Raw genomic sequence first — 23,501 nt, 5'->3', positions numbered from 1 at the left:
GAAGGAGTTTGGATAACAGTAATTCGACTATTTGTGAAAATGATAGGTAAATCCAGAAAAGAAAGCCTTCAGAAATGTTACGGCAAAGTAAGAGGGCTATGCACTGCTCAGTGCTCCTTAGCATACAATCAGATAATTTTTTGGAGTTACAAAGATGTTATTTAGTATATACCATCACTTATCTAAAAATAGCCAATTCTAGGAAGGGAAAAGCTACCATAAAAAATTAGTAAAATATAAAAATGCAGTAACTCTGCATTAAAATGAAGACTTAACTTAGGAGACATTTTGAGAAGGTATACGTGTATGTTATTGGGAATCCCATAAGAACAGTTCTTTAAAAAAATGGAAGAGAAGCAGTATCTGAGAAGACAATGCCTGGAAATTTTCCAAAAATGGTAAGAAACCAAGTCACGAATTCAAAACACAAATACAACTCCCACTCCCCCATCCCTGCCCCAACACACATCTAGGCATATGAGAATCAGAAAAAGGTCCTATAGATTACTTCCAAAAGAATAACTATTAGACTGTAAGTTGACTTCTCAATAGAAGCAATGAAAGCCAAAAGACTGAGAGATGTTTTCCAAGTACTCAATGAAAATAAGTGCTAAGGTAAAACTCTATGTCAGTGTAAACATCCTTGAAAAATAAAGGTGAAATAAAGATATTTCTAGAGAATAAAACCTGAGACAATCTGACATCAGCAGAAAACCCATGCTAGAGAAAGTAAACTCAAGGATATTCTTTAGGCAGAAGGAGAATGATTCTAGATTTAAGTCTGGGGATGGAGGAAGAAATAAAGAGCAAAAAAAAGGACAATTAATGCTGGTAAATCTGTATGAATATTTACTGCATAAACTGCAATATACCGGCTTGTGTGGCTTAATATATATATATATATAGAATTAAAACATGCATTATGGCCAAAACCGAAATTACTTTTGCACCAACCTAATAACAACAATAACAGATACATGCTGATCCTTCACTATCAGATAAGGGGTAAAAGTATCAATTTATATTAGACCTTGCTAAATTAAAGGATACTATAATCTCTAGAGTAACCTACTAAACCAAAAAGGAACATAATTCTATGCAACACACATAGACGGGAAAAAATAAAATTATTCAAAATATAATCTAAAGGGCAGCAAAAAAAAAAAAGAAAGAAAAAAAAGAAAAGAAAAGAAAAGAAAAGAAAAAAGAACTTAAAACCAGCGTGACAAATACAAAGCACAAGTCAGGCTAAATCTAAAATGATAGAAATTACATAGGAGTTAAGTTGTCCAATTAAAGGCCAAAAATTGTGAGACTGAAAACAAAAACTAAGAACTATATGCTGCTTACAACTAACTATATGCTGCTTACAAAAGACATATCCAAACGATAAGACACAAAATGACTGAAAATAAAAGAATGGAGAAACATACACCATATAGTTCTACCAGCAATGTATAAGGATGCTGATTTGTCCAGGGACTCACCAGAGTACATTGTCCAAGTTTTAATTTTTGCAAATTTGATAAATAGTAAATAATATTCCAGTCTAACTTTAGTCTGCATTTACACTGAGTAAAGCTGAGTATCTTTTCAAACTTGTGAATCATTTTCTGTAAACTATTCATCTCTCTAATCTATTTTCTGACAGGATTAATTACTTTTTTTTTTTTTTTTTTACAATTTTTATATAAGCATTGTATGTACTAGGGAATATATACTAAAATCATTTTGTTATACCACTACGTATCAACTAAGTGACTAAAAATCAAAATTAAAAGGCCAAGTGTTATGGAGGATGTGGATTAACAGGAACTCTCATACACTGTCCTTTGGACTGTAAACTGATACAACCACTTTGGAAAACTGCCATTACCTGCTAAACTGAACATATGAATGCCCTATGCTATCCTATTTCTAGGTATATACCCTACACAAATGTGTACATATAAACGTAAAGAATGCTCATATGATAATTATTCCTAATAGCCAGAAACTGGAAATAACTCAAATGTCCATCAACAGAAGAATGAAAAAATATTGTATAATATCATTTATGTAAAGTCAAAAATAGGTAAAACTAGTATTTAGTGCTAGAATTCAAGAGCTGTTCCCTTTGGGAAGAAGACAAAGGAGATAGTGATTAGGTGCATTAGTCCATTCTCACATCCCTACAAAGAACTACCTGAGAATGGGTAATCTGTAAAGATAAAAAGGTTTAACTGGCTCATGGTTCTGCAGGTTGTATAGACTTCTGTTTCTGTACCCACCTGTGCCTCTTGGGCACTTTTAATATGGCTAGTCCAAATTGAGACATGCTATGGAGTATAAAATGCACTCTGGGTTTTGAAGGCTCAGTATGAAAAAATAGAAAGTAAAATATCCTTTAAATAACTTTTAGATTTTTGATATGTTCAAACAATATTTTTGATTATATATTGGGTTAAATAAAACATTATTAAAATTTAAAAAAAGTGGGAAGAGAAAGGAAGTTAGTACTGTATGAAAAAAGAAACTCTTGAGAAACTGTAATGAACCAAATCTACAGTCTTTTTTCTTTCTTGGAGACAGGGTCTCACTCTGTCACCCCAGCTGTAGTGCAGTGGCACAATCTCGGCTCACTGCAACCTCTGCCTCCTAGGCTCAAGTCATCCTCCCGCCTCAGCCTCCCAAGTAGCTGGGACTACAGGCATGCGCCACCACGCCTGGCTAATTTTTGTATTTTTTGTAGAGAGGGTCTCACTTTGTTGCCCAGGCTGGTCTTGAACTCCTGAGCTCAAGTTATCCGCTGGCCTCCCAAAGTGCTGGGATTACAGGTGTGAGCCACCATGCCTGGCCCCTACTGTCTATATAAGACCTACATTAATCTGAGTTGTGCTAAAAACCTAATCAGATACTTTAAAGGAGCCCTGGCTTATAAATGCCAGTTAGCTAATTAACTAGGCTACTGGTAGAAGCAAAGGCAAATCCTTATCAGAAAACTGTAATTTCAATCCTGGTCTCAAAAAAATTCTCACAGAAATCCTCAAAGAATATAAATTTATAGTCAAACAAATTTTTTTTTAAAAAAGTAGGTGCCATGGATGACCCCCAGCTCAATCAATAGATGGCAGAATCAGATGCTGCAAATCATCTGGAAGTCTAAATTATCAGAAGCAAAATGCAAAACAATTATATTTAATATGTTTCAAGAAAAAATTCTAGAGACTGTTTAAGAAACATTTATAAGATCTGAAAAATAAATTATACTTTCTAAAACTGCAAATAAGACAACTAAAACTCTACATTCAATTGGATAGTTTAGACACAGCTGGCAGACTGCCACAGAATCTTAAATTATCTAGAGTTTAGCCCAGAAACACAGAGATACAAAATAGGAAATTAAGGTTAAAAGATTTGGAGGATAGAATAATCTAACATACACTAGGAATTTTGGAAGAAGATATAAGAATAGTGAAGAGGCAATATTTGAAGAAACACTGGCTAAGTATTTCTCTGAATTGCTGAAAGACACCAAACGTCAGATTCAGAAAGCCCAATCCAATCAAGGTAAATTTTTCAAAATTACACCCACTTTCATAGTGATACTGCCAAGTGGCAGACATAAAGAGAAAACGGAAGAGGAGACAAGAATAAAAGATCACCTATAAAGGAAGAGTCAACTACTGACTTTTCAATAGCAACAACGTAAGACAGAATATAAATAAACAGGTTTTTTTTTTTTTTTTTTTTTTGAGAGACTTTCACTCTATTGTTCAAGCTAGAGTGCAATGACGTGATCACATCTCACTGCACCCTTGACCTCCTAGGCTCAACTGATTCTCCCACCTCAGACTCCTGTGTAGCTGGGACTACAGGCACATGTCACCACGCCTGTCTCATTTTTTTATTTTTGTGGAGAAGGGTCTCGCTATGTTGCCCAGGCTGGTCTCGAACTCCTGGCCTCAAGCCATCCTTCCACCTCAGCCTCCAAAGTATTGCGATTACAGGCATGAGCTACTATGCCCAGTAAAAAAGTTCTTTAACGTGCTGAAATCATGTTCCAAAACCAACGGTGAAACAACACACATATCAGACAATCAAAAACTGATAATTCACTATAAAACAGACTCCCTACTAAAACATATTTTTAGTATGCGGAATATATTTCAGGCAGAAAAAAGATCATAAGGAGAAAATCTGAGAGCACAGACATTGGTATACATATATACATATTACACACACACACATATATATATACATATAGAGGGAGAAATCTAAATAAAAACTAAATGAACAAAATAGTATCTCATCATGGGGTTTAAACAGAGAACTGGGCTGGGTGTGGTAGCTCACGCCTATAATCCCAGCACTTGGGGAGGCTGAGGAGGGCAGATCACCCGAGGTCAGGAGTTCAAGACCAGCCTGGCTAACATGGTGAAACCCCATCTCTACTAAAAATACAAAAATTAGCTGGGTGTGGTGGCGTGTGCCTGTAATCCCAGCTACTAGGGAGGCTGAGGCAGGAGAATCACTTGAACCCGGGAGGCAGAGGTTGCAGTGAGCCGAGATTGTGCCATTGCACTCCAGCCTAAGCACAGAGTGAAACTCCATCTCAAAAAGAAAAAAAAAATTTAGAGAACTGAAGTAATGTATTAATACAACCATTTTAAGTGAGTGGGAGTGGTAATCACAACTAAAACATTTTAAGGTTCTAAATAATATTAAGAAGGAAGCTATAAATATTGCTTAATTTAGTCTGTGTTAGATATACATGTTAAAACATCTAGAGTAAGCTCAAAAAGAACATACACAAAGAATTTAAGTTCCAAACTAACAAAGGGCAAAATATGGAATAACAAAAAGTACAAGAGTTTATAAAAAACAATTTCTTTGAGAAGCGTTTTCTCAAATCTCAAAGAAAACAAAGTGTTTGAAAGAAAAACACATAAAGATAAAATCCTCTCTGAAAGCAACATTAAGGGAAAAAAGAATCAACATTTCAATCATGCTTTGAAAATATCTTTGCCACTCTAAAATATTTACATTAGAAATGTTAAGATACAGCAATTTTATTTCACCACTAACAATTACGACTAAAGCTTTATGAGAGACTATAAATAATGGCTTTCTTGTTGTATAGTAGCTGTGGAAAATATTTCTCAGGTTGCTAATGGTTCTGTAATTAGTATGCTACTTATTTTCTAATATAAAACAGAAAATACTTGCTTGCCTTTTTATCTTCAGGGTTTAGTTGATTCATTAACATATTGACATTGTCAGTATTCCAAACCCAAGAATTACTTGTGAAATATTCAAGAAACACCATAGCTTTGTGAAGACGAGTTATTGTTTTCATCATCCTGTATTGTAAGAAAAATTGACAGATTTATATTTTGTATAGATTAGGAAAAATCCTATCACCACCCAGGGTGCAAGTTTCCCCCAATATAGACATTAATATTAAAACTATAACATTTAATCATTAAGTGTACCAAATCAGCAGGGAATAAGAATATACCTGCATCTTGAACGAACAACTTATAAATCCAAAAGGAAACTAAATGCTTTTTGAAAGCAGCAGCAAATGCATTTAATACTACCTAAACAGAGTTCTGCTGATACATAAAATTAATTCTCAAAGGATATACAATACTCTTAAATTTTCTACACAAAATACTAAGCAAATGAATGAATTCAATTAATATTTCGTTGCTTTCTATTCCTTAAACTACATTTTAATTCACAGCTGCATTTCCTAAGATTTCCTGTGAATTCATAACATACTGTGTTATATTTATAATTCCAACTCTTCAGCACTGCTGAAGCAAAGAATACAGAAATGTTCGTTTGCCACATAGTCAACTCTATTCATTTAAAAAAACAAAACAACTTTTCTTTAACAATGATTGGCACCACTCTTGATCATCTGGATGTGCTGTGAAATCAATGACTCATGCTGAAAACTATCTGAAACAGATATCCACTCACCTCCGCATACCCCACCAATACTCATCCTTATAGAAATAAAGGAGTGTGACACCCTTTTAAAAGTGTGTCTTTAAAGAAAGAGTGTGACTGTTTTTGAAAGTACAAGGAACTTTAATCTTCAAATCTGTCATTTCATATATCATGGCTCAGTGTAAGTCACTGATATCATAACACTAACTTAAGCAGTAACAGCTATACAATAATATTTATGATAAGTAGGGAAAGGGAAGAAAGAACTTTTTGAAACAAAACAAACACCAAAAAACTCCCAACTTCTGTGAATAGAAAAATAATTTGTGGAGAAGTACTTTTTAAAGATTTCATTTATATTATAATAACAATTAGCATTATATGTATCAAACAGTTTAGACAGTCTCAAAATTAGGGGCTTTAGAAATAGGAGGGGCATGGAGGAAAATTACATTAGAAATGAGGAGAAAAAAACAAGAAAGTATCATTAGCTAAGCAATTCTGATAACACATTCAATACATTTAGAAATAAGCTATGAATCCAGAATACTGGAAGAAAATGAAGCATTATAAACTAGGTAAAGAAAAACTATATTTCATTCAATAAAGTAATTTCAAAATAAAATCTCAAACACAAAATGAATTATCAAGCATCAAAGGCAGTTTTTGAACAGGGATAGTTCTGTAGATAAAAAGCATCTGAGGGGGAAAAACACATGTTGCTCTTAGAAAAGGTTAGGTGATTATTTTTTTCTAAAAAACAAAAAGATACAACAAATTTGTCACTAAATCAATACATACTCTCGTGCCAGTTTAGCATACTTAAATCTCTCTCTCACACACAGCTAACATGGTTTTCCTATATATATATCTTAATAAAAGTTTTTTCTTTTTAACTTTTTTCACTGATAATTCTCTCACCTAATCTTGTCTTCAGATTCATTCAAGTGACACAATCAACCCTAACATCAATCAGTAATTCAGCCATTCAAAAAATAATTGCAATAAAAATTGGGGAGGGGGAAGATATTTGGAAGGCCATATATTTGTGTGTGAAATTTATAGAATATTTATTATGCAACAAAAATACTGGATTGAAAACTATTGAGGAATAAGAAGAAATGTAAAACTTTGCACCATCACTCCTTGGTTAAACATACCATAGAACAGATGTTTATGACTACATTGCCAGGTATGTTCTGAATATGTATTTATTCTTTATTACGGCAACTTAAAAATAATAATCACAATCCTTTAGACTAAGGCAAGATCTTAATGATTCTCTAGTCCAGGGTTTCTCAACCTTGGCACTATAAATATTGTGGGTCTGATTATTCTTTCTTGTGGAGGGCTATCTTGCATGCTCTAAGATGCTTTGTCACCATCCCTGGCCTCTAGGTGCTGACAGCAGCCCTCCCCCAGTTGTGATAACTAAAAATACCTGCAAACATTGTCAAATGTCTCCAGTTGAGAAGTATACAGATTAAAAATAGATATCTGGTTTAGAGAAGTTAAGCTAGATAAAGTTATGCTAGTTAACCAAAACATAAGATCATGGAGCCATTTTTTAAAAAATGTCAGGTCAGATGCCTACCTAGCTCACATTCAGAATTACGTAAACGAGTAAACTGGATGAAATGAATGACATGACTGACATCAGTTTAATGTAGAATTAGGCATTATAGTAAGGCTCCCATATAAGGTGTAAAGTCTATTACTGTGCTCAATAAATTTCTGAACAAATGAAATAATATAAATTATAAGACTTTGTATTTAACATTTATAAAATTGTCTAAGTAAAAAAACCTTTACATTCCTTGTTGCCTTCAGACTATAAGCTCCCAGAAGTCAAGGATCTGTCCTGCTTTGATACTTAGAAAGCCTCACACAGCACAAACCTCAGGTAAGAAGATTGTTTACTTAATGTTTCCTATTTAGGAAAGATTAATTTCCAAAGGTGCCTATGATACGATCTCCCATCCTACATGCCCACTTACAATACAATGTCACCTTGATTGTCTTCTCAATGAGAGTTGAAAATAACTTAGAACCAACAGAATGAGGTGGAGGTGACATGATGTGACTTCCGAGGCTAGGTCAGAAAAGGTATAGAGCTTTCTGTCTTGCTCACTGAATACTCACCCTTGAAGCCTTCAGTCACCTTGTACGCTGTCCAACTCTCCCTGAGGCTGCCATGCTGCGAGGAAGCTCAAACTAGTCCATATGGAGAGGCCACATGGAGAGGGTCTGACACTATTGGAGAGAGAGAGATGCCCAGCCACCCCAGCTACTGTCCCCTTCCCCTCTTTACCACTCCCTCCACAGCAAAGCTACTCCAGTCCCTGTCTGATTACAATCATTTGAAAGATCCTGAGCCATTACCATCAAGCTACCCCTACTAGAATTCCTGACCCACAGAAATTGTGACACACAAATAAAATGATTGCTTTAAGACACTAAGTTTGAGGTGACTTGTTATGTACAACAGATTAACAAATCTCAACACAGATCTCAATACTAAGAGGGTCTGCTATAGTAAAAACCTAAAACATGTGGTATTGGCTTCAGGGTCAAGTGGTAAACAAAATGTGTAAGGCCTGTTAGATGATCAGTAGTGAAATGTGAAAGGACCAGGGAAACATTATTAATGGAAGCCTTAAAGGGTTTTAAGAAAGCTGTTGGTGAGGGCTTGAAGTAAGGACAACAAACTGTCACTTCCGGTTATATGGAATATAGAAAGTGTACCTAATAAACTCAATGATCTAGCCAAAATTTGCTGAAAGAGGGCAAAAGAGGACAAAGATGATCTTTAAAAAATGAATTATTTGAGTGGAAATTTGGAGGAAATGTAAAATGTCAGCCAGGAATTCTTTAAGAAATGGTTTCTGAGCATAGCAGGGTAGGGGAAGATGAATCCTTTGCTAAGACTTTGGAAAGACCTAGGTAGTGCCTTTTAGAACTTTCAGACAAACAAAAGGCACTCTCCAAATCTTAAAGAAATGTGTAACAGAAACTCTTACTGTTCAAAATCAGGATCTAAGAGGCAAGGATCTAAGATCTAAAAGTGTTCTCCCACTTTTAGAGGACCCAAGATAGAGAAGGGCTTGTGTCAAAGAGATTTATGGGTATGGCTTTAGTCTAATGGATTGGATTCCTTGAAAACAGATACACCGGAAACCCACACAATTTTTAAGCAATCATGTCAGATTACATGTAAAGGGATAGACAAAAAAAAAACAAAAAAAAAATGAAGAAACTGCTATATCAACGGTCAGCAAACCAGGGCCTATATACCAAATCCAGTCCACCAACTGTTTTTGTAAATAAAGTTTTACTGGGACACAGTCATGTTCATTCATTTACCTATTGTCTACAGCTGCTTTCATTTTTAACAGCAAAGATGAGTAGCTTCAACAAAAACCAAATGTCCTGCTAAACTTAAAATATTTACTATATGGCCCTAATTTACAAGGAAAGCTTGCCAGTTCCTGCCCTGATCCCCTAACCTTTCATGGGCAGGAAGCAGGATAAGAAGGCTACTTGGCTGCACACAGAGCCCACAGGCCAGTTTTTATGCATAAAGAAGGATGACTCAGAGGGCAGAGGCAAGAACCTCAGAGAACTCCCAGAGAATAAGACTGAGCTCCTAATCAAGAAATCATCAACATATATCTGACTGGAATTCAGAAATGTTATAGACCAGTGTTTGCTGGGTGTCTCCCAATTTCTCTCTTTTTGAATAAAACTGTCTAAAGCCATTTCCTATGCTTACCATCATTTATAATGGGTGTATGTAACTCGTTGCTTTAGTTCACAGATCAGTTCTTGAGGAACTATACTTGAGGAACTATACTGACAAAACCACTCCTAAAGAGCCTCATCTTGTCAATCTCAATTGACCAGATTTAGATGACAGAACCCTGGCTTCCAGCTGATGTCACAGGGATCTAGGGCGGTGGGGGGGGGGGGGGGGGGGGGGGGGGGGGGGGGACGCGCGAAGGGGAATGCAGGATGAGGGGGGAAGAAGCAACTGTCCTTTCCATGTAGAAGAAATATGAACTGTTTTGGCCAGAAGGTTGACTATAGCAGATTGTACTTTCCAAAAATGATGGCAACGATATCCTTCATCTTGACTACTTTCTAAATCCCCTTACTTGGACACAGGGCAGGGAATATCACACACCTTGGCCTGTTGTGGGGTGGGGGAAGGGGGGAGGGATAACATTAGGAGAAATACCTAATGTAAATGACAAGTTAATGGGTGCAGCACACCAAAATGGCACAAGTATACATATGTAACAAACCGGCACGTTATGCACATGTACCCTAGAACTTAAAGTATTAAAAAAATGTGCTGTGTCAGGCACCAAAATAAAATTATGAACATATGAAAAAAAATTTAAGATTTGTGACTCACTCGTGACTAGAAGAATGAGGCAAAAGTGATGCTGCATGACTTCTATGGGTAGCTCAAAAGGCAACACAGCCTCCACCTTACTTGCTAAAAGACTTCCCCTTGAAGCCATCAGCTGCCATGTAAGAAGTCTAATTCCCCTAAGGCTATCATTGATCCTTGCAAAGAACTACATGGAGAGATCCTTATGACATGACGAAGAGTAACATCGGTCCCCTTGCTATTCCATTGCCTTTCTGCCCACCTGCCTCTTTCATCTGATCACAAACACACGAAACACTCTAAGCCAAAACTGCCCAGCGGATTCTTTCTCAAATTCCTGATCCTGACAGAAATAATTGAAAGAAGTAATAAAATGACTGTTGCTGTTTTTAGCCTCTTTGAGATGATTTCTTGTGCAGCAACATCTCCTCTGAATTATTTAGTAAACTAGCTGTTCACTTATTTTTTTTAAAAGTTTACTAAGCCCCCTTTCTTTGTGTAAGGCAGTGTGATATATTTAACCTGTTTTATTTTTTGACCCAGTTTTTACTTTTCTGCCCTAAATTATAACAACCTTAATACAAACAAAGCATGCACTGCCATCATTCATGAATTTACACCTGCTTTTCAGCCATGAAAGAATGTTTCCAATGGCAAGTATTGCATTTTGCAGATCATTCTAGAAAAGTCTGAAAATATTTCTTTATCTCTTCTAAAGTTGTTCAACACCTCTCACATATTTCAATTAGCTAACATACAGGGTTAGAAACATCATGGAAAAGCGAATCCACAGACAATACCTACAAGGAACTCAGATCCTGATACACTGTAATTGGCAGATACCTCACTTTTATTTTTTGAGTAGTTGATGGAAGTGCTGGGATCAGCATCTTCTTTATACAAAAATACTCAAATCCTGAACTCTCCAAAGACTCCACTGTAATGCCATCGTAGTTAAAAAAATAAGTATTTTTATAGTATATCCCACTGTAATTGTGTGGTAAAGACAGTAGGAGATCTTTAAGTTTGTGGGATTTCAACAAAAACAAAAAAGAAAGAAAGTAAAGCTATAGCAACTATAAGAAAACAGAAAGTTTTCCATTTTTTATTAACTTTTTTTTTTCATAACTATGCCATTCCAAACCTGGAAAATTAGTCAAAAACTGAAATAACCATATTATAAGCTGAATGGGTAGCTGAGATATTTCAAGTAATTTTCTAGAAGCATCCTATATTTTTCACATAAAACTGCACCATCCGTTCAAAGCAAAACTTTTGCCCTTAATCCCCTATAATAACTCATCCCTAGGTTTTTAAGAGGGAGAGAAGGGCTCAATTTCAGCTTATAATAACAATGACAACTGTGATGTAGGACATTTCCTATATTATGGAATTTTGGAGGATCAATGACCCAATACGATGTGATCCATAGTTAGTGTCCCCAAAGATCTCCAAATTCTAAGAAATGTCCTAGCATTCTGATTGTGATTAATCAGGTGAGTAAATCTAAAAGTAAAGCTCATGCTAGTGATTTTCCATCTCTCCAGCAAGCTTCCACCACCTTACCAATACATAGTGTATTTACTGCAATTCTTCTTACCGCAGTTTCTGACCTGTCAACATGAGTGCAATCGAGCAATAATGCAGATACTCTATGGCTGACACCCTTCCGATAATGGTGCGATAGGCTGTTGGAATTAAACTTAAAACTGGGGCACCTGAATACTTGGTTTAAAGGATTCATCTTGAAGGAATGACTTACATAATATCCTGTAGGAAAAATAAGCGTCAAAGCATTTTAAATATTGTTATTTAGAAAGAAAACTAAAGACCTAGAATTCAATACATGACGGTAACTTATCCAAACTTTAAACAAATGAGAGTGTCTTACAACACTACCTTTGCTTTTCTGACAAAGTCTTAAATTCAAGAGTCTTCTCATTCACAAAAGGCTATTAAGCCTTATCATAAGCATAAACAAATACAGAGTTAATATGCATTTTAGTGGAAGCATGGGTTGTTTAACAGTCAGAGGAACAGATAAGACAGAGCTAGTCATCATTACCTTGGGCTTCTTCCAGTCATCCTGAGGTAGATATCATACAGGAATGCTGGGGCCTTATGGCTTACAGCAATCCAGTAATGATATAAAAGATGATTGGAGGTTAGATTTACATTGGGCCGTCTGAAGGCCTGTTCGAGAGGATTCCTCTTGAAAGTGGAAATTACATGGTACTCTGAAGAAGAAAAGTTGTGTAACAGCTTTGATAATAACCATGTAATGAAGTTTTGAAAAAAAAAATCACGTTTTTACAATGCAAAATATTTTACCAAAGATGCCAGAGTTCGTTCATTTAAAAAACAAACTTTTCTACTCTCTAGTAGCTAAGAGAATATGGTTATTAGACTGCTAAACTCAAGTGGTTTTATAACTGCCGCTATTCATGAATTTTAATTAGATGAATGAATTTTTTCTAAAATTCACTCTTAAAATCCTTTTAATGTTTTACCTATGTCAGTTTACAGTGTCACTTTCTATATTTCACCTCTCTCGATAGCTTCTTTCTTTCCGTTCCTCTTTCCAGACTCTTATTACTGTACTTACTTAAAAAAGAAAAGGAAAATAATCATCCTTTGCTTAAGATGCTTAAATTAACATACATGAACAGGCTTAAAACAACCCAAAATTAACTTCTGTTGTAATTTACATAGGCTATGTAATGTCAACACAATCAAACGTAGTATCATCTATATTAATACTTTACTGGAAATGTATACTGAGATAGTCACTACAATATAATGCTCAATTTCAGCTTTTACTAAACTTTATGACACAATAAAAGATTACAAAAAAACCTAACTCATTAAAAATGTTTATTCTTAAAAGAATACTGAAAATAATTAAAGTTAAAATCACCTTAGATTTTATCTTTTTCTTATATGCTCTAATGGTCAATTTTACACTAAAATAAAAATGCCATAGAAAAATTCTAGGACAAATGTCATACAAAATTTACACTGAAATCAAAATTGTTCTGCAGGGGTAATTATTCAATTAGAGGTTAAATAAGACCTATCACTAAATCAATGCCAAAAAAAATTTTACTTTAAATTTGAACTCATCAACCAACAATTTAAAAATGATTCAATTTCAATGGGTTTTAACTATTTCTATTTAAGTTATACTATTCCTATAGAACTAGGAACACGTATATCTGCTGTGAATCTGTGAATTTAAATAGATTAATAAAGGTTAATAGAAAATATTCTGGCAAACTGTATCCTACTTCCTAACTCCTCTATTTATTACTCTGACTACCACTTGATATACCACCTCTTGTAAGAAGTGATACTGTCTATGGATAGGCAACATCAAGACCAAGGGTGCCCACAAGAGAGAAAAAAAGCACTGTTCCCATGCCATAGGTATCTATGAGGGCTACTGCAGAAGGCTTAGACAAGGGTAGGGTAGGTGGGTAAGAATAGACAGCAGGATACTTTTAAATTTGTGAAACATTATTAAGGACCACAAGGTAGTATTGGTAGATATTACTTCTAAGATGACAATTAAGAACAAATTGGTAACTCAGTGGCCTTAATGTCTCATAAGTATTCTAACATTAAAACTTCAGGGAACTTGGTTCTTTAAGATTTATTCTAACATTCAAAAACACAGGTAAAATCATACCAACTTCACCCCAGTGGAAGGGATTAGTGCTGCCCGTTGTACAATTATACACCATGATGTTTCTTGGTCTGCAAAGACAAAGATGAAACCAATTAATCATAATAAGAGGCCAAACATATGCAATCTAAGTGCTACATAGTATTCAAGAAGACATGAGGATGATGGGCATCTTTTCTATACTAATTATTATTTAATTATCCTTAAAAGATTAGTTTTTACATTAATGACTATTTACAATTACCCTTTCTTCTTCCCCTACCGAAAAGAATTACTTATTTTAAAAAAATACAGACATTTTTTCTTTCACATTTTTCCTCCTTATATTATCAGGAATATCTGTTTTTAAACATGAGGAAAACATCAAACGACCTCAGCTCTTCTTGTCTTTTTCAGAGGATCTAGTTGAAAAAAAATTATGGACTAAGTTTCCTTTTGCCAGAAACAACATATTCATATAATCCTTTCTTTCTTTTTTTAGGACAGAAAATACTGATTATCAAAAATAAGGGTAGTTTACTACCTAGAAAAAAGAAGTTATTGGGAAGTTTAAAGTTTAAGTATTACCTGTGAATGCTACTATTACCTTTTAAAGGAAAGATGCTCATGGGTTGATTAAAGCTGCTCTGGTTTAATCAATCATGTTTAATATATGTAATACCATGTTTAATACCATGTTTAATATATGTAAACTATGTTCTGTGAATTTCAGCTTTTTATATATACCAAGTTTTAGTTTGGATTAAAAAATCATCCTTAGGGAGTTTTTTTTTTTAATTTTTTTCATTTTTAACCTCTAGTGAACTTGTCTATCCTGTAAGTAATACATGAGCATTAACATTAATTTTTCATTACTACTGATGGGAGCACTTGCTATTGTCTGTGATAATACCAACTTTTGGAGTTGGCAGTGCTATTGCCTAAATATTAGTATGGCAATATCTGGATGGAGGGATTAATTAACATTACTCAATAGGTATGTCTTCCCTTTTCAGTTACTATATATTTAATAAGTGACATTGTCACCTCATATACCTATTAACTCCGGAATACCAGGCTGCCGCAAGACTCATGTTGACAACTACATCTACAGGAACAAGATCTGCAAGGGCATTGTTGGAGGCACGTATTGTTCGAAGAATTCCTTTCCCTGCCTTTGTTGAAATTAAAAACAACACCTTAAGATATATAAGCCACAGTGTATATTTAAAGATATACAAAAAGCAGAAAAATGTATAGAATATTAAATAAATCAAAAGGTTTACTTACCGCAATAAAGAGACCACTTGGTCCATTAAAGTTATCAATCCATCCCTAATACCAAAAATTTTAAAAGGGGGAGAAGCTTAGAAACATTATGAAGCTAGAGACTTATTATTTGAACTCTACGACCCCAAATATATACTTGGTAGCTGTCTTCTAAAAACTAAAAAACATACTAGATTCAGGCCAGACTATTTCTACCAGTCCCAAACAGAAGCAGTCTTCCTCTGGGATCAAAAATGATTGAGGAAAATCATTTTCAAAGGGTTACCTACTACTCTTCCATTAACTCTCTGCAAAGAGAAATTTATAAAAGACGGTTTATATTGTTAAATACTTTGGCAAAATTAAGCTTGTTCAAGTTTGATTTTATGCTATTTACTAATTCAGTATCCTGAGACTAGGGAAAATGGTAAATCCTCCTCAAAATTATGAATAAAACAGAGAAAAATAGAATAACTGTCAAAGCAACAAGAGATGCTGTCACTTACTACCATTACACAGACCTAGGTTTTGCCTAAATCAATTTACCCAACTGGTTTATATTTCTGCTTTCTCTCATTCCAGGAATTCACAAATACCTTAACACTCTGTACCTTTTTTAGCTTTGTGATCTACAGAGGAAGGGGTCTACCTCTTGGAAGGTCTGCTTCTTTTTGGTACTAAGAAACAAACCAAATCTCCTCTGACTTAAGAAAATGTCACAGCTTCTGATTTAATTTTCAATTAGGATTTTTAAAATGTTGATCTACATTTCTATACACCCAGCATCACATTATAGAAACGGAAGTACCAATAAAATTAACTCTATGAACACAAAACAGCTTTGCCATGGTAATTCACCTTTAGTAAATAATACCTGTTCTTAAAGAACTGCCAGCTTTTTATACAACTTAAAATTCTCAACTCCAATTATTTATAAAGGTTTCTAACAACTTACTGGAAAAGGTTCTTTCCAACTGGCACCAACAATCGATGGCCTTACAATTGCCACATTTAGTTTTGCTCCTTCTTGTTGTACAACATATTCTGCCAATGCTTTTGTGTATATGTATGTATTAGGTCTGTCTCCTATCAATTTTGGCGTGATATCATTTACTAGGCCATCATCCATCCACCTGGTAAAGAAATTGCATACAAATATATTTCCAGATATTTTACTATAAAATGAAAAGCTACTTAATTGAACTTTGCACATTCAAACATACCTGTTGTTCTGACTCAAATCATTTGACAACTTTTACTGAAAAATGGAACTCAAGTCTTATTTTTCTTAAACATCAACTACAGGTCCACAATCCCTTATCAGCAATTTCTGTATCCAAAAAGATCTGAAAACTAAGAGTTCTTTCATAAATCATACGGTGGATAGCAAAATCTGATCTACACTGGCTTACAGTCTTCTTTTTGATACAACTTAGTTTAAACGTTCATATATGTATTTGATGAGGGATACTAACCCAGATCAAGTTAAAGTTTTTTCTTATTACATAGTACATAAGTTATAGTCCCTCTCTAAAGTCCAAATAAATTCCAAAATATATCTGAAACCTTTTAGAAGGTTGCAGATTAGGAAATATATATCTGTATATAATCACCTAATGAAGTAACATGTTAAATTATATACAGTTACAATTAACATACATTTATAATGAACATAAAAGGCATAAAAGGCCTAGTATTTAAGGTGCAGCACTGCGAATCATATGCTCTAATGAGATTAACAGATACCATGATGAACAATAAAGATAAATTGAACCATGCTATAAAAATTCAATTAGCAACCTACTATGAAGTCAAAAAATTCCTCCAATTCTCTTTGAAGAAACAGTCTACTCTGTTCATCTGTAAAAGGAGGGTGATATGCTAGGTGGTGTCCATGGTTTTTCCTAAACTTCTAATTCTAATACGTTATGTACTTGTTTTCAGTTCTAATATGTTATGTACTTGTTTTCAGGTCTAATACATTATGTACTTGTTTCTCCTTCTTGTCGCTAATGTTATGTATGCAAGTAGACTCAGTATATTGTCATACTCTAATGATACCCATACTAATTGATAAAAAAGCATAAAATGGAGATTATCAAGATAAAATTTTCTTCTGTATATGGAAGTACTTTTTGTATATGAAAGGAAAAGAACATTAATTAAATTGAAGGGAAATTGCTACCCAACTAAGGAAAAATTCCACCATGGAGATGAGATTTGAAAAATGAAAGGGATAGTTGACACATGGGGAAAAAAAAAACCTGCCTAAACTCAGGAGAAACTTGAGCCAGTAAGCCTTATTACTAGAATGAGTTTACAGAACAAACCCATGAGTTATCTTAAAATTATGTTACCTAGATTTCTTTGCAGCAAGGAAAGGAGATACAGCATTAGCTTACAAGTTCTTTTTCAGTTTCTCAGATGTTTGTATATATTGTTAGTAAGAGAAAAAGTAAAATGCTTCATTAACTTCCACACTCAACTTTTCCCACAGACATTAAACACTTCTGTCTATTGACCTATGAAGAAAATGAAGTAGATATTTGGGACCATCTAAGAAAACGAGTGAGAAAATAGAAATTAGGGAATTACAATGAAAATGTCTTGGTAATTTCTCATACTTATTTTTTTTTTTTTTACAATCTGTTTCCTCATATTAGCAGGAAAGCCTTAAAGAAAAGACTGTGCTTATTTTAAGAGAAAGCAGCAGATGTTAACTAAGTAGTCAAAGTGGACAGAATCTCTGGAAAGAAAGGAGACTAAAAGAGACAGGGAAAAAGAAAGGACGAAAAAATTCAAAGATATTATATAAGGATTAACAAATGCGAAAATATGGTGGATACTGGAATGTTTATATAATTGCAGTCTATAAAAGTAAAAAAGATCTCTCTTTTTCTTGGCTGAACCTTGTCTGTTTGATGAGAAAGCCTAAGTTGCAGCAAATGAGAACAAGGTCATGGTATATACTACCTCATTTAATCCCTATCTATCAATACTCACAAATAATTTTCATGTAATAATTGCTGACAAGATCTCAATCCTCAGAAAGATGATAAACAGTAAGACAAAGGGTATGAATTAAAAGACTATGATTCCTCTGATTCTCTAATAATTAAAGGCCCCTCTATAGATATACTCCATGGGCAGGGGGTGGTGAGTGCAATCCTTTAATAAATTAGAGCCCTGCTATTAAACAGGCAGTCATGGGTCTCCACAGGTACTTCTTGATTGCTAAGACTGACTCCCTGAAAAAGAGAGCATCTAGTATCACTAATAAGATGTTCAGGAGGCTTCCTCCAAATATTACCATTATACTTGGTCAAAAGTGAAAATTACACATCGACTTCACTAACATTTATTTAGATATTAATCTATACAATAAAAAGAATACAGGGGATATGCAAAAAAATTTTTAAGAAAAGAGATAAATGTATGTGTGTGTTTGTGCACGTGTATATGGGGTGTGGTGACGAGCAGAGGGAGAAGAACTTGAATCCAAAGGTTGTTTTTTTGTTTTTTTTTTTGAGACAGAGTCTCGCTGTGTTGCCCAGGCTGGAGTGCAGTGGTGCAATCTAGGCTCACTGCAACCTCTGCCTCCCGGATTCAAGCAATTCTCCTGCCTCAGCCTCCTAAGTAGCTGGGACTACAGGCGCCCACCACCACGCCTGGCTAATTTTTTTGTATTTTTAGTGAGATGGGGTTTCACTATGTTGGCCAGGCTGCTCTTGAACTCCTGACCTCATGATCCGCCCACCTTGGCCTCTTTTGGGATCAAAGTAAATGTATATAAATTTCAAACAAACATACTCTAAAGAATCAATCAGCTTCTTGGGATCCACAGGTGGTGGATAGACGACTTCATCAATATGCTTTCGATTACAGTAGGCATATGCTGTTGATACATGCATGAACACTTCCAGATTCTTCATTTGTTGTGCAAGGAGAATAAGCTGTCGCGTTGCAATCACATTTAACTGAACAGCATCTCTGTTTAAAAAGAAAAAGTGACAATAGAAAATTGGGAAGCTATGTTATTTATTTTACCTGTTAAAAAAAATCTCATTTTCATTAGAGAGGTAGAGAAACAGAGACAGAAATTTTTGTTTCTTTACAACTTAGCTTTTAGCTGTGATTGTGTGCATTTTATTTTCATATTAAATATGTTCAATCTATCAGCCGTGTTAAAAAAATTTTTGATTATAAAATAAACTGCATTGTAGCACTTAATAATTAAAGTAGAAATTTAAAAATTATGTAATTGTCCAGGAACAAACAGATAATTTCAGTCTTTAGCTTCTATGCACACATTTTGAAGTCATGCTAGACTTATTTTTAAAAAGTATAATCTTGCATAATATGGATGTGCCACAGGGAGAAAAAAATAGAATGGCTAAGTAATTTTAAAATGTTAAGGTACAGTCACTAATAAGGGTGATACAGCCAGAGAAAACTCAGAAACATTAAATTATATTAACATATAATCAAGAAAGAATATGTGTATTTCCCTCTTTGTAGCAATCAATCCAAACACTTTTCTAAGGCTACCTTATAAAATTCAAAGGGATTATAATAAAACTGGTACATTTGTTACAAGGCATATGCAAAACCCCAAAATAATCTATATATTCCCTTCTTAGAATTTACTTGAAGTAAATAATTCCACAAAAGCAAAAGCATATAAGCAGAAAAGTTATCAATGAAGCATCATGTAGTAATAAAAACCTAGAGAGCCCAAATATTCACTATGGAATATGGAATGACTCAATAAAGTAGGTATTTTATCACAATGAAAGAATATAAGTCACTAAAATAATTATGTGAAGTCTATAAAACATGAAAAATTTGTATGAATAATACCAAAAAAATACATACAATATGATGTGAAGCAGGATTAAAAACAAGGCTCTGGAATCAGGACTGTGTTCAAATCCTGACTTGGCCTACCTATCAGGACATAAAGTTACTGAAGTACTCAGGCCTCAGTTTTCTTACCTGGAAATGGGAACAGTAATGAAACCTACCTACTAAGACTGGTGTAAAATTAAACAAATAGCTTGCAAGCATTTAGCAGTATTTCTAACATAGTCACCAAACAGGCAGTCAACAAATATTCCTTAAGGTAATGAGATGGTGGATAGATTTGCTTTCTATTAAACTTCTGTTTACAGCTTTTTAAAAACTGACCAAGAGATCTACTGTACAACATAGAGACTATAGTTAATATCAATGTATTGTTATTTTTAAAAATTATGAAGAGAGTGGATTTTAGGTATTCTCACCACACAAAGTATGAGATAATGAATATGCTAATTAGCTCATTTGACCATTACAATGTATACATATTTCAAAACATGTTGTACACAAAAAATATATACAACTGCTCAACTAAAAAAATAAAAACAAACAAAAGACTTAAATACTCAATACCAGTGAGAAAAATGGCAAAGTAATACACTGTTGTTGATACTACAAACTGACACAAATAATTTGAAGGAAACTAGGACATGTTCAAGTACCAGGAATTACAGAAAAGGTATATTTATTAATCTAGTTAACCTGCTGAAATTAACTCAGAGGACAAACTTGTTCTAATCCTCATTTTTCAAATAAAAAGAAACTAAAATTCCTTAAAGTTTATTCTAAGTGAATAATACATAAACTGTGATATGTCAACATGATGGAATATCATCAAATCACTAATATAACTACAGAAAAACTTAGAAATACAGAAATTGTTTCTATATTAAGTTTTAAAAGTAAAATTAGAAAGTCTATGTTTATAACAAAGAAAAATAATCTTCAAACACAAAGGAAATTTTTTAAGAAAACAAAAATAGTTTTCAGTACTTTCCAAAATTCTTTTATTTTCAGTATTTAAGAAAAAAATCGAACTATTGTTTTAAAAGGCCAGGATATGTCATAGATAGAATCCAGTCCACTTCACTGTAAAGCAGTGCTTTGATGTCTATCACATTTGCAATACAATGGGGATAGGGAGGGTACTGTTTGGGAGAGGAATACAGAGAATATTCTGTTACAGGTTCCTGAGGACAGGACAACAAGTTCTGGGTCACCAGGAACAAGGAATAACTCCAGGAGAGAAAAAAAGTCCTGTGCCATATTTTTTCTTTTAATTTAATAGTATCTGAGACCCTATGAAAACATACTAGAAATAATTTTTTTTTAATGAAATAATTGGGTTGAGCTCTTAAAATCATGGATGCATCTTTTTTTTTTTTCTTCCTTGTCTCAATTGAGGGAGAAAATCTGTTTAAGTGAAAATCCAACAAGAAAGACATTTCACATAGAAGATACTGTCCACTAGACTATAAGGGAATGCACTATTTTCTTTTGCATTTGCAAAACAATGGGGGCAGAAAGAGCAATGTTTTGGGAAAAGTGCACAAAGGATATTCTGTTACATGTCCCTGAGGATGGTGACAGAGTTTCTAGGTCACCGAAAATAAGGGATAACTTGAGAGGAACACTTCTGTGCCCTGCCTTTTTCCCTTTGCATCTGTACCTGAGAGCCCAAACGTGAAGCCATTCTGCGCCCACATGAGTAATGTCTAGTATCTCTCTGCCAGGCTAGTTAACCTAACTCTGTTTTACCTCAATCCAATTTCTACTCCATTGACCTTCACAATGAGACTCTGACATGCTATATCAGAAGTCACTTAGTACTAAACAAAAATAATATTCTCGTTGTTTTAGTCATACGGAGTCATGAATGTATCTTCAATAAGACAGGCTTTTGGGAGAGGGGTACAAAATGAGAAAGTCTTTGTAATTAGAATCCTTCACTAAATGAAGACATGGAAATCACTTCAAAGAAAAATTTAAGAAGAAAAAAAGCTCAATGACCTGAAATGCCAATACATTTTCTTGTTCGTCTTTCTTCTACAGGCATCTTAGGTTCTTCAAAGAAATCTATGTTGATAATATTTCTAAAGACCTTAAATCAGGGTTCTCATACTTGGCATAATATATACCTGGCAGTGTATTAAAAATGCAGACTCCTGGACCTCATCATCAGATACTTTTAACACATGAAATGAGGTCTGGAAAACTATTTTAAATAAGTTCTCCAGGCCATTTTGACACAAGTCTCTTTTCCACCCTCCTGCCTCTGAGAAAATATTGTCTAGATGAGATCTCATCACTACTGCCACCATTTTTTTTTTAATCTTAATGAAAATACAGACACAGACATTTAGGGAACAATGAGTCAATCTTAGAGTAAGGGGCTCAGTCATCTGTAATTTAAAACATGTCTCCAAAGCTGATTCTGACAGCAATGGTCCTAAAGGGACAAAACAAGATCCAACAGTGACTAAATCACACCTAAGACTCTTGCCAAAAACAAGAACTCTGGAGTATGATTCCAAAATTAAAAAGTCAAACTTTGGCAAGTCTAGGAATATGCATTTTTAACATACTTTCCAGTAATTCTTAAGATTCTTAATACTTTCTAAAGTTTGATAATCAATGACCAACAAACTCAATAGTTTCTTGATCTTTTCTAAGCATCAATCTTAACTTCCATTCCTTTCTGAAAATCTTCCATATTCATACCTTGGGTCTTATCACCCAGAATTCTTCTACTTCTAAAATTTTGTACTATGAATTTTCCCCAAACCACACCATCTGTCCATCTATCTCTCCCTTCAGCCTGGTTTTTGTCCTCATATTCTCCAGTTTCTTGCCTCTCCATTACTGTCAACTCTATTGACCCTGTCTTACTTGCACTTCCTTTACTAGTACCTTCCCTTATACCAGCTAGTACCTTCCCTTATACCAGACCCTATGATGAACTACTTAAGTCACTCCTTTTATTACCTTCACTTCTCCCCTTGCTTTTTTTTTTTTTTTCTTTGAGATGGAGTTTCGCTTTTGTGGCCCAGGCTGGCAAAGGTGTCATCTCGGCTCACTGCAACCTCCACATCCCAGGTTCAAGGGATTGTTCTGCCTCAGCCTCCCAAGTAGCTGAGATTACAGGTGTGCACCACCATGCCCGGCTCATTTTTGTATTATTAGTAGAGACGAAGTTTCACCATGTTGGCCAGGCTGGTTTTGAACTCCTGACCTCAGGTGATCCACCTGCCTCAGCCTCCCAAAGTGCTAGGATTACAGGCGTGAGCCACTAGGCCCGACCCTCCCCACACTTTTTGTCAGTATTTCCTTATGAATCCTAAGCCTGATATCTATTTTTCACCTGTCTCAAGATTT

At 34.5% G+C, this 23,501-nt stretch overlaps 1 protein-coding gene across 2 annotated transcripts in view; it reads right to left on the bottom strand.

Annotated features, from left to right (window-relative positions):
- The window catches only part of FAR1 (fatty acyl-CoA reductase 1), a 64,751-nt gene that overhangs the window by 5,685 nt on the left and 35,565 nt on the right, over positions 1–23,501 (bottom strand). For both annotated transcript variants that reach the window (XM_010388388.2, XM_030917775.1), the window contains exons 4-10: positions 19,080–19,259; positions 16,225–16,402; positions 15,291–15,335; positions 15,057–15,175; positions 14,025–14,092; positions 12,402–12,573; positions 5,213–5,342 (exon numbers count right to left, since the gene is read on the bottom strand). In XM_010388388.2, the coding sequence (XP_010386690.1) occupies positions 5,213–5,342; positions 12,402–12,573; positions 14,025–14,092; positions 15,057–15,175; positions 15,291–15,335; positions 16,225–16,402; positions 19,080–19,259 (892 nt within the window). The remainder of the gene's footprint in view (positions 1–5,212; positions 5,343–12,401; positions 12,574–14,024; positions 14,093–15,056; positions 15,176–15,290; positions 15,336–16,224; positions 16,403–19,079; positions 19,260–23,501) is intronic.

The sequence above is a fragment of the Rhinopithecus roxellana genome, chromosome 15, assembly GCF_007565055.1.
Source record: "Rhinopithecus roxellana isolate Shanxi Qingling chromosome 15, ASM756505v1, whole genome shotgun sequence".
NCBI classification, from domain to species: Eukaryota; Metazoa; Chordata; class Mammalia; order Primates; family Cercopithecidae; genus Rhinopithecus; species Rhinopithecus roxellana.
Note: the sequence above shows the minus strand (reverse complement) of the source record. Positions and strands in the feature narration are given on the sequence as shown.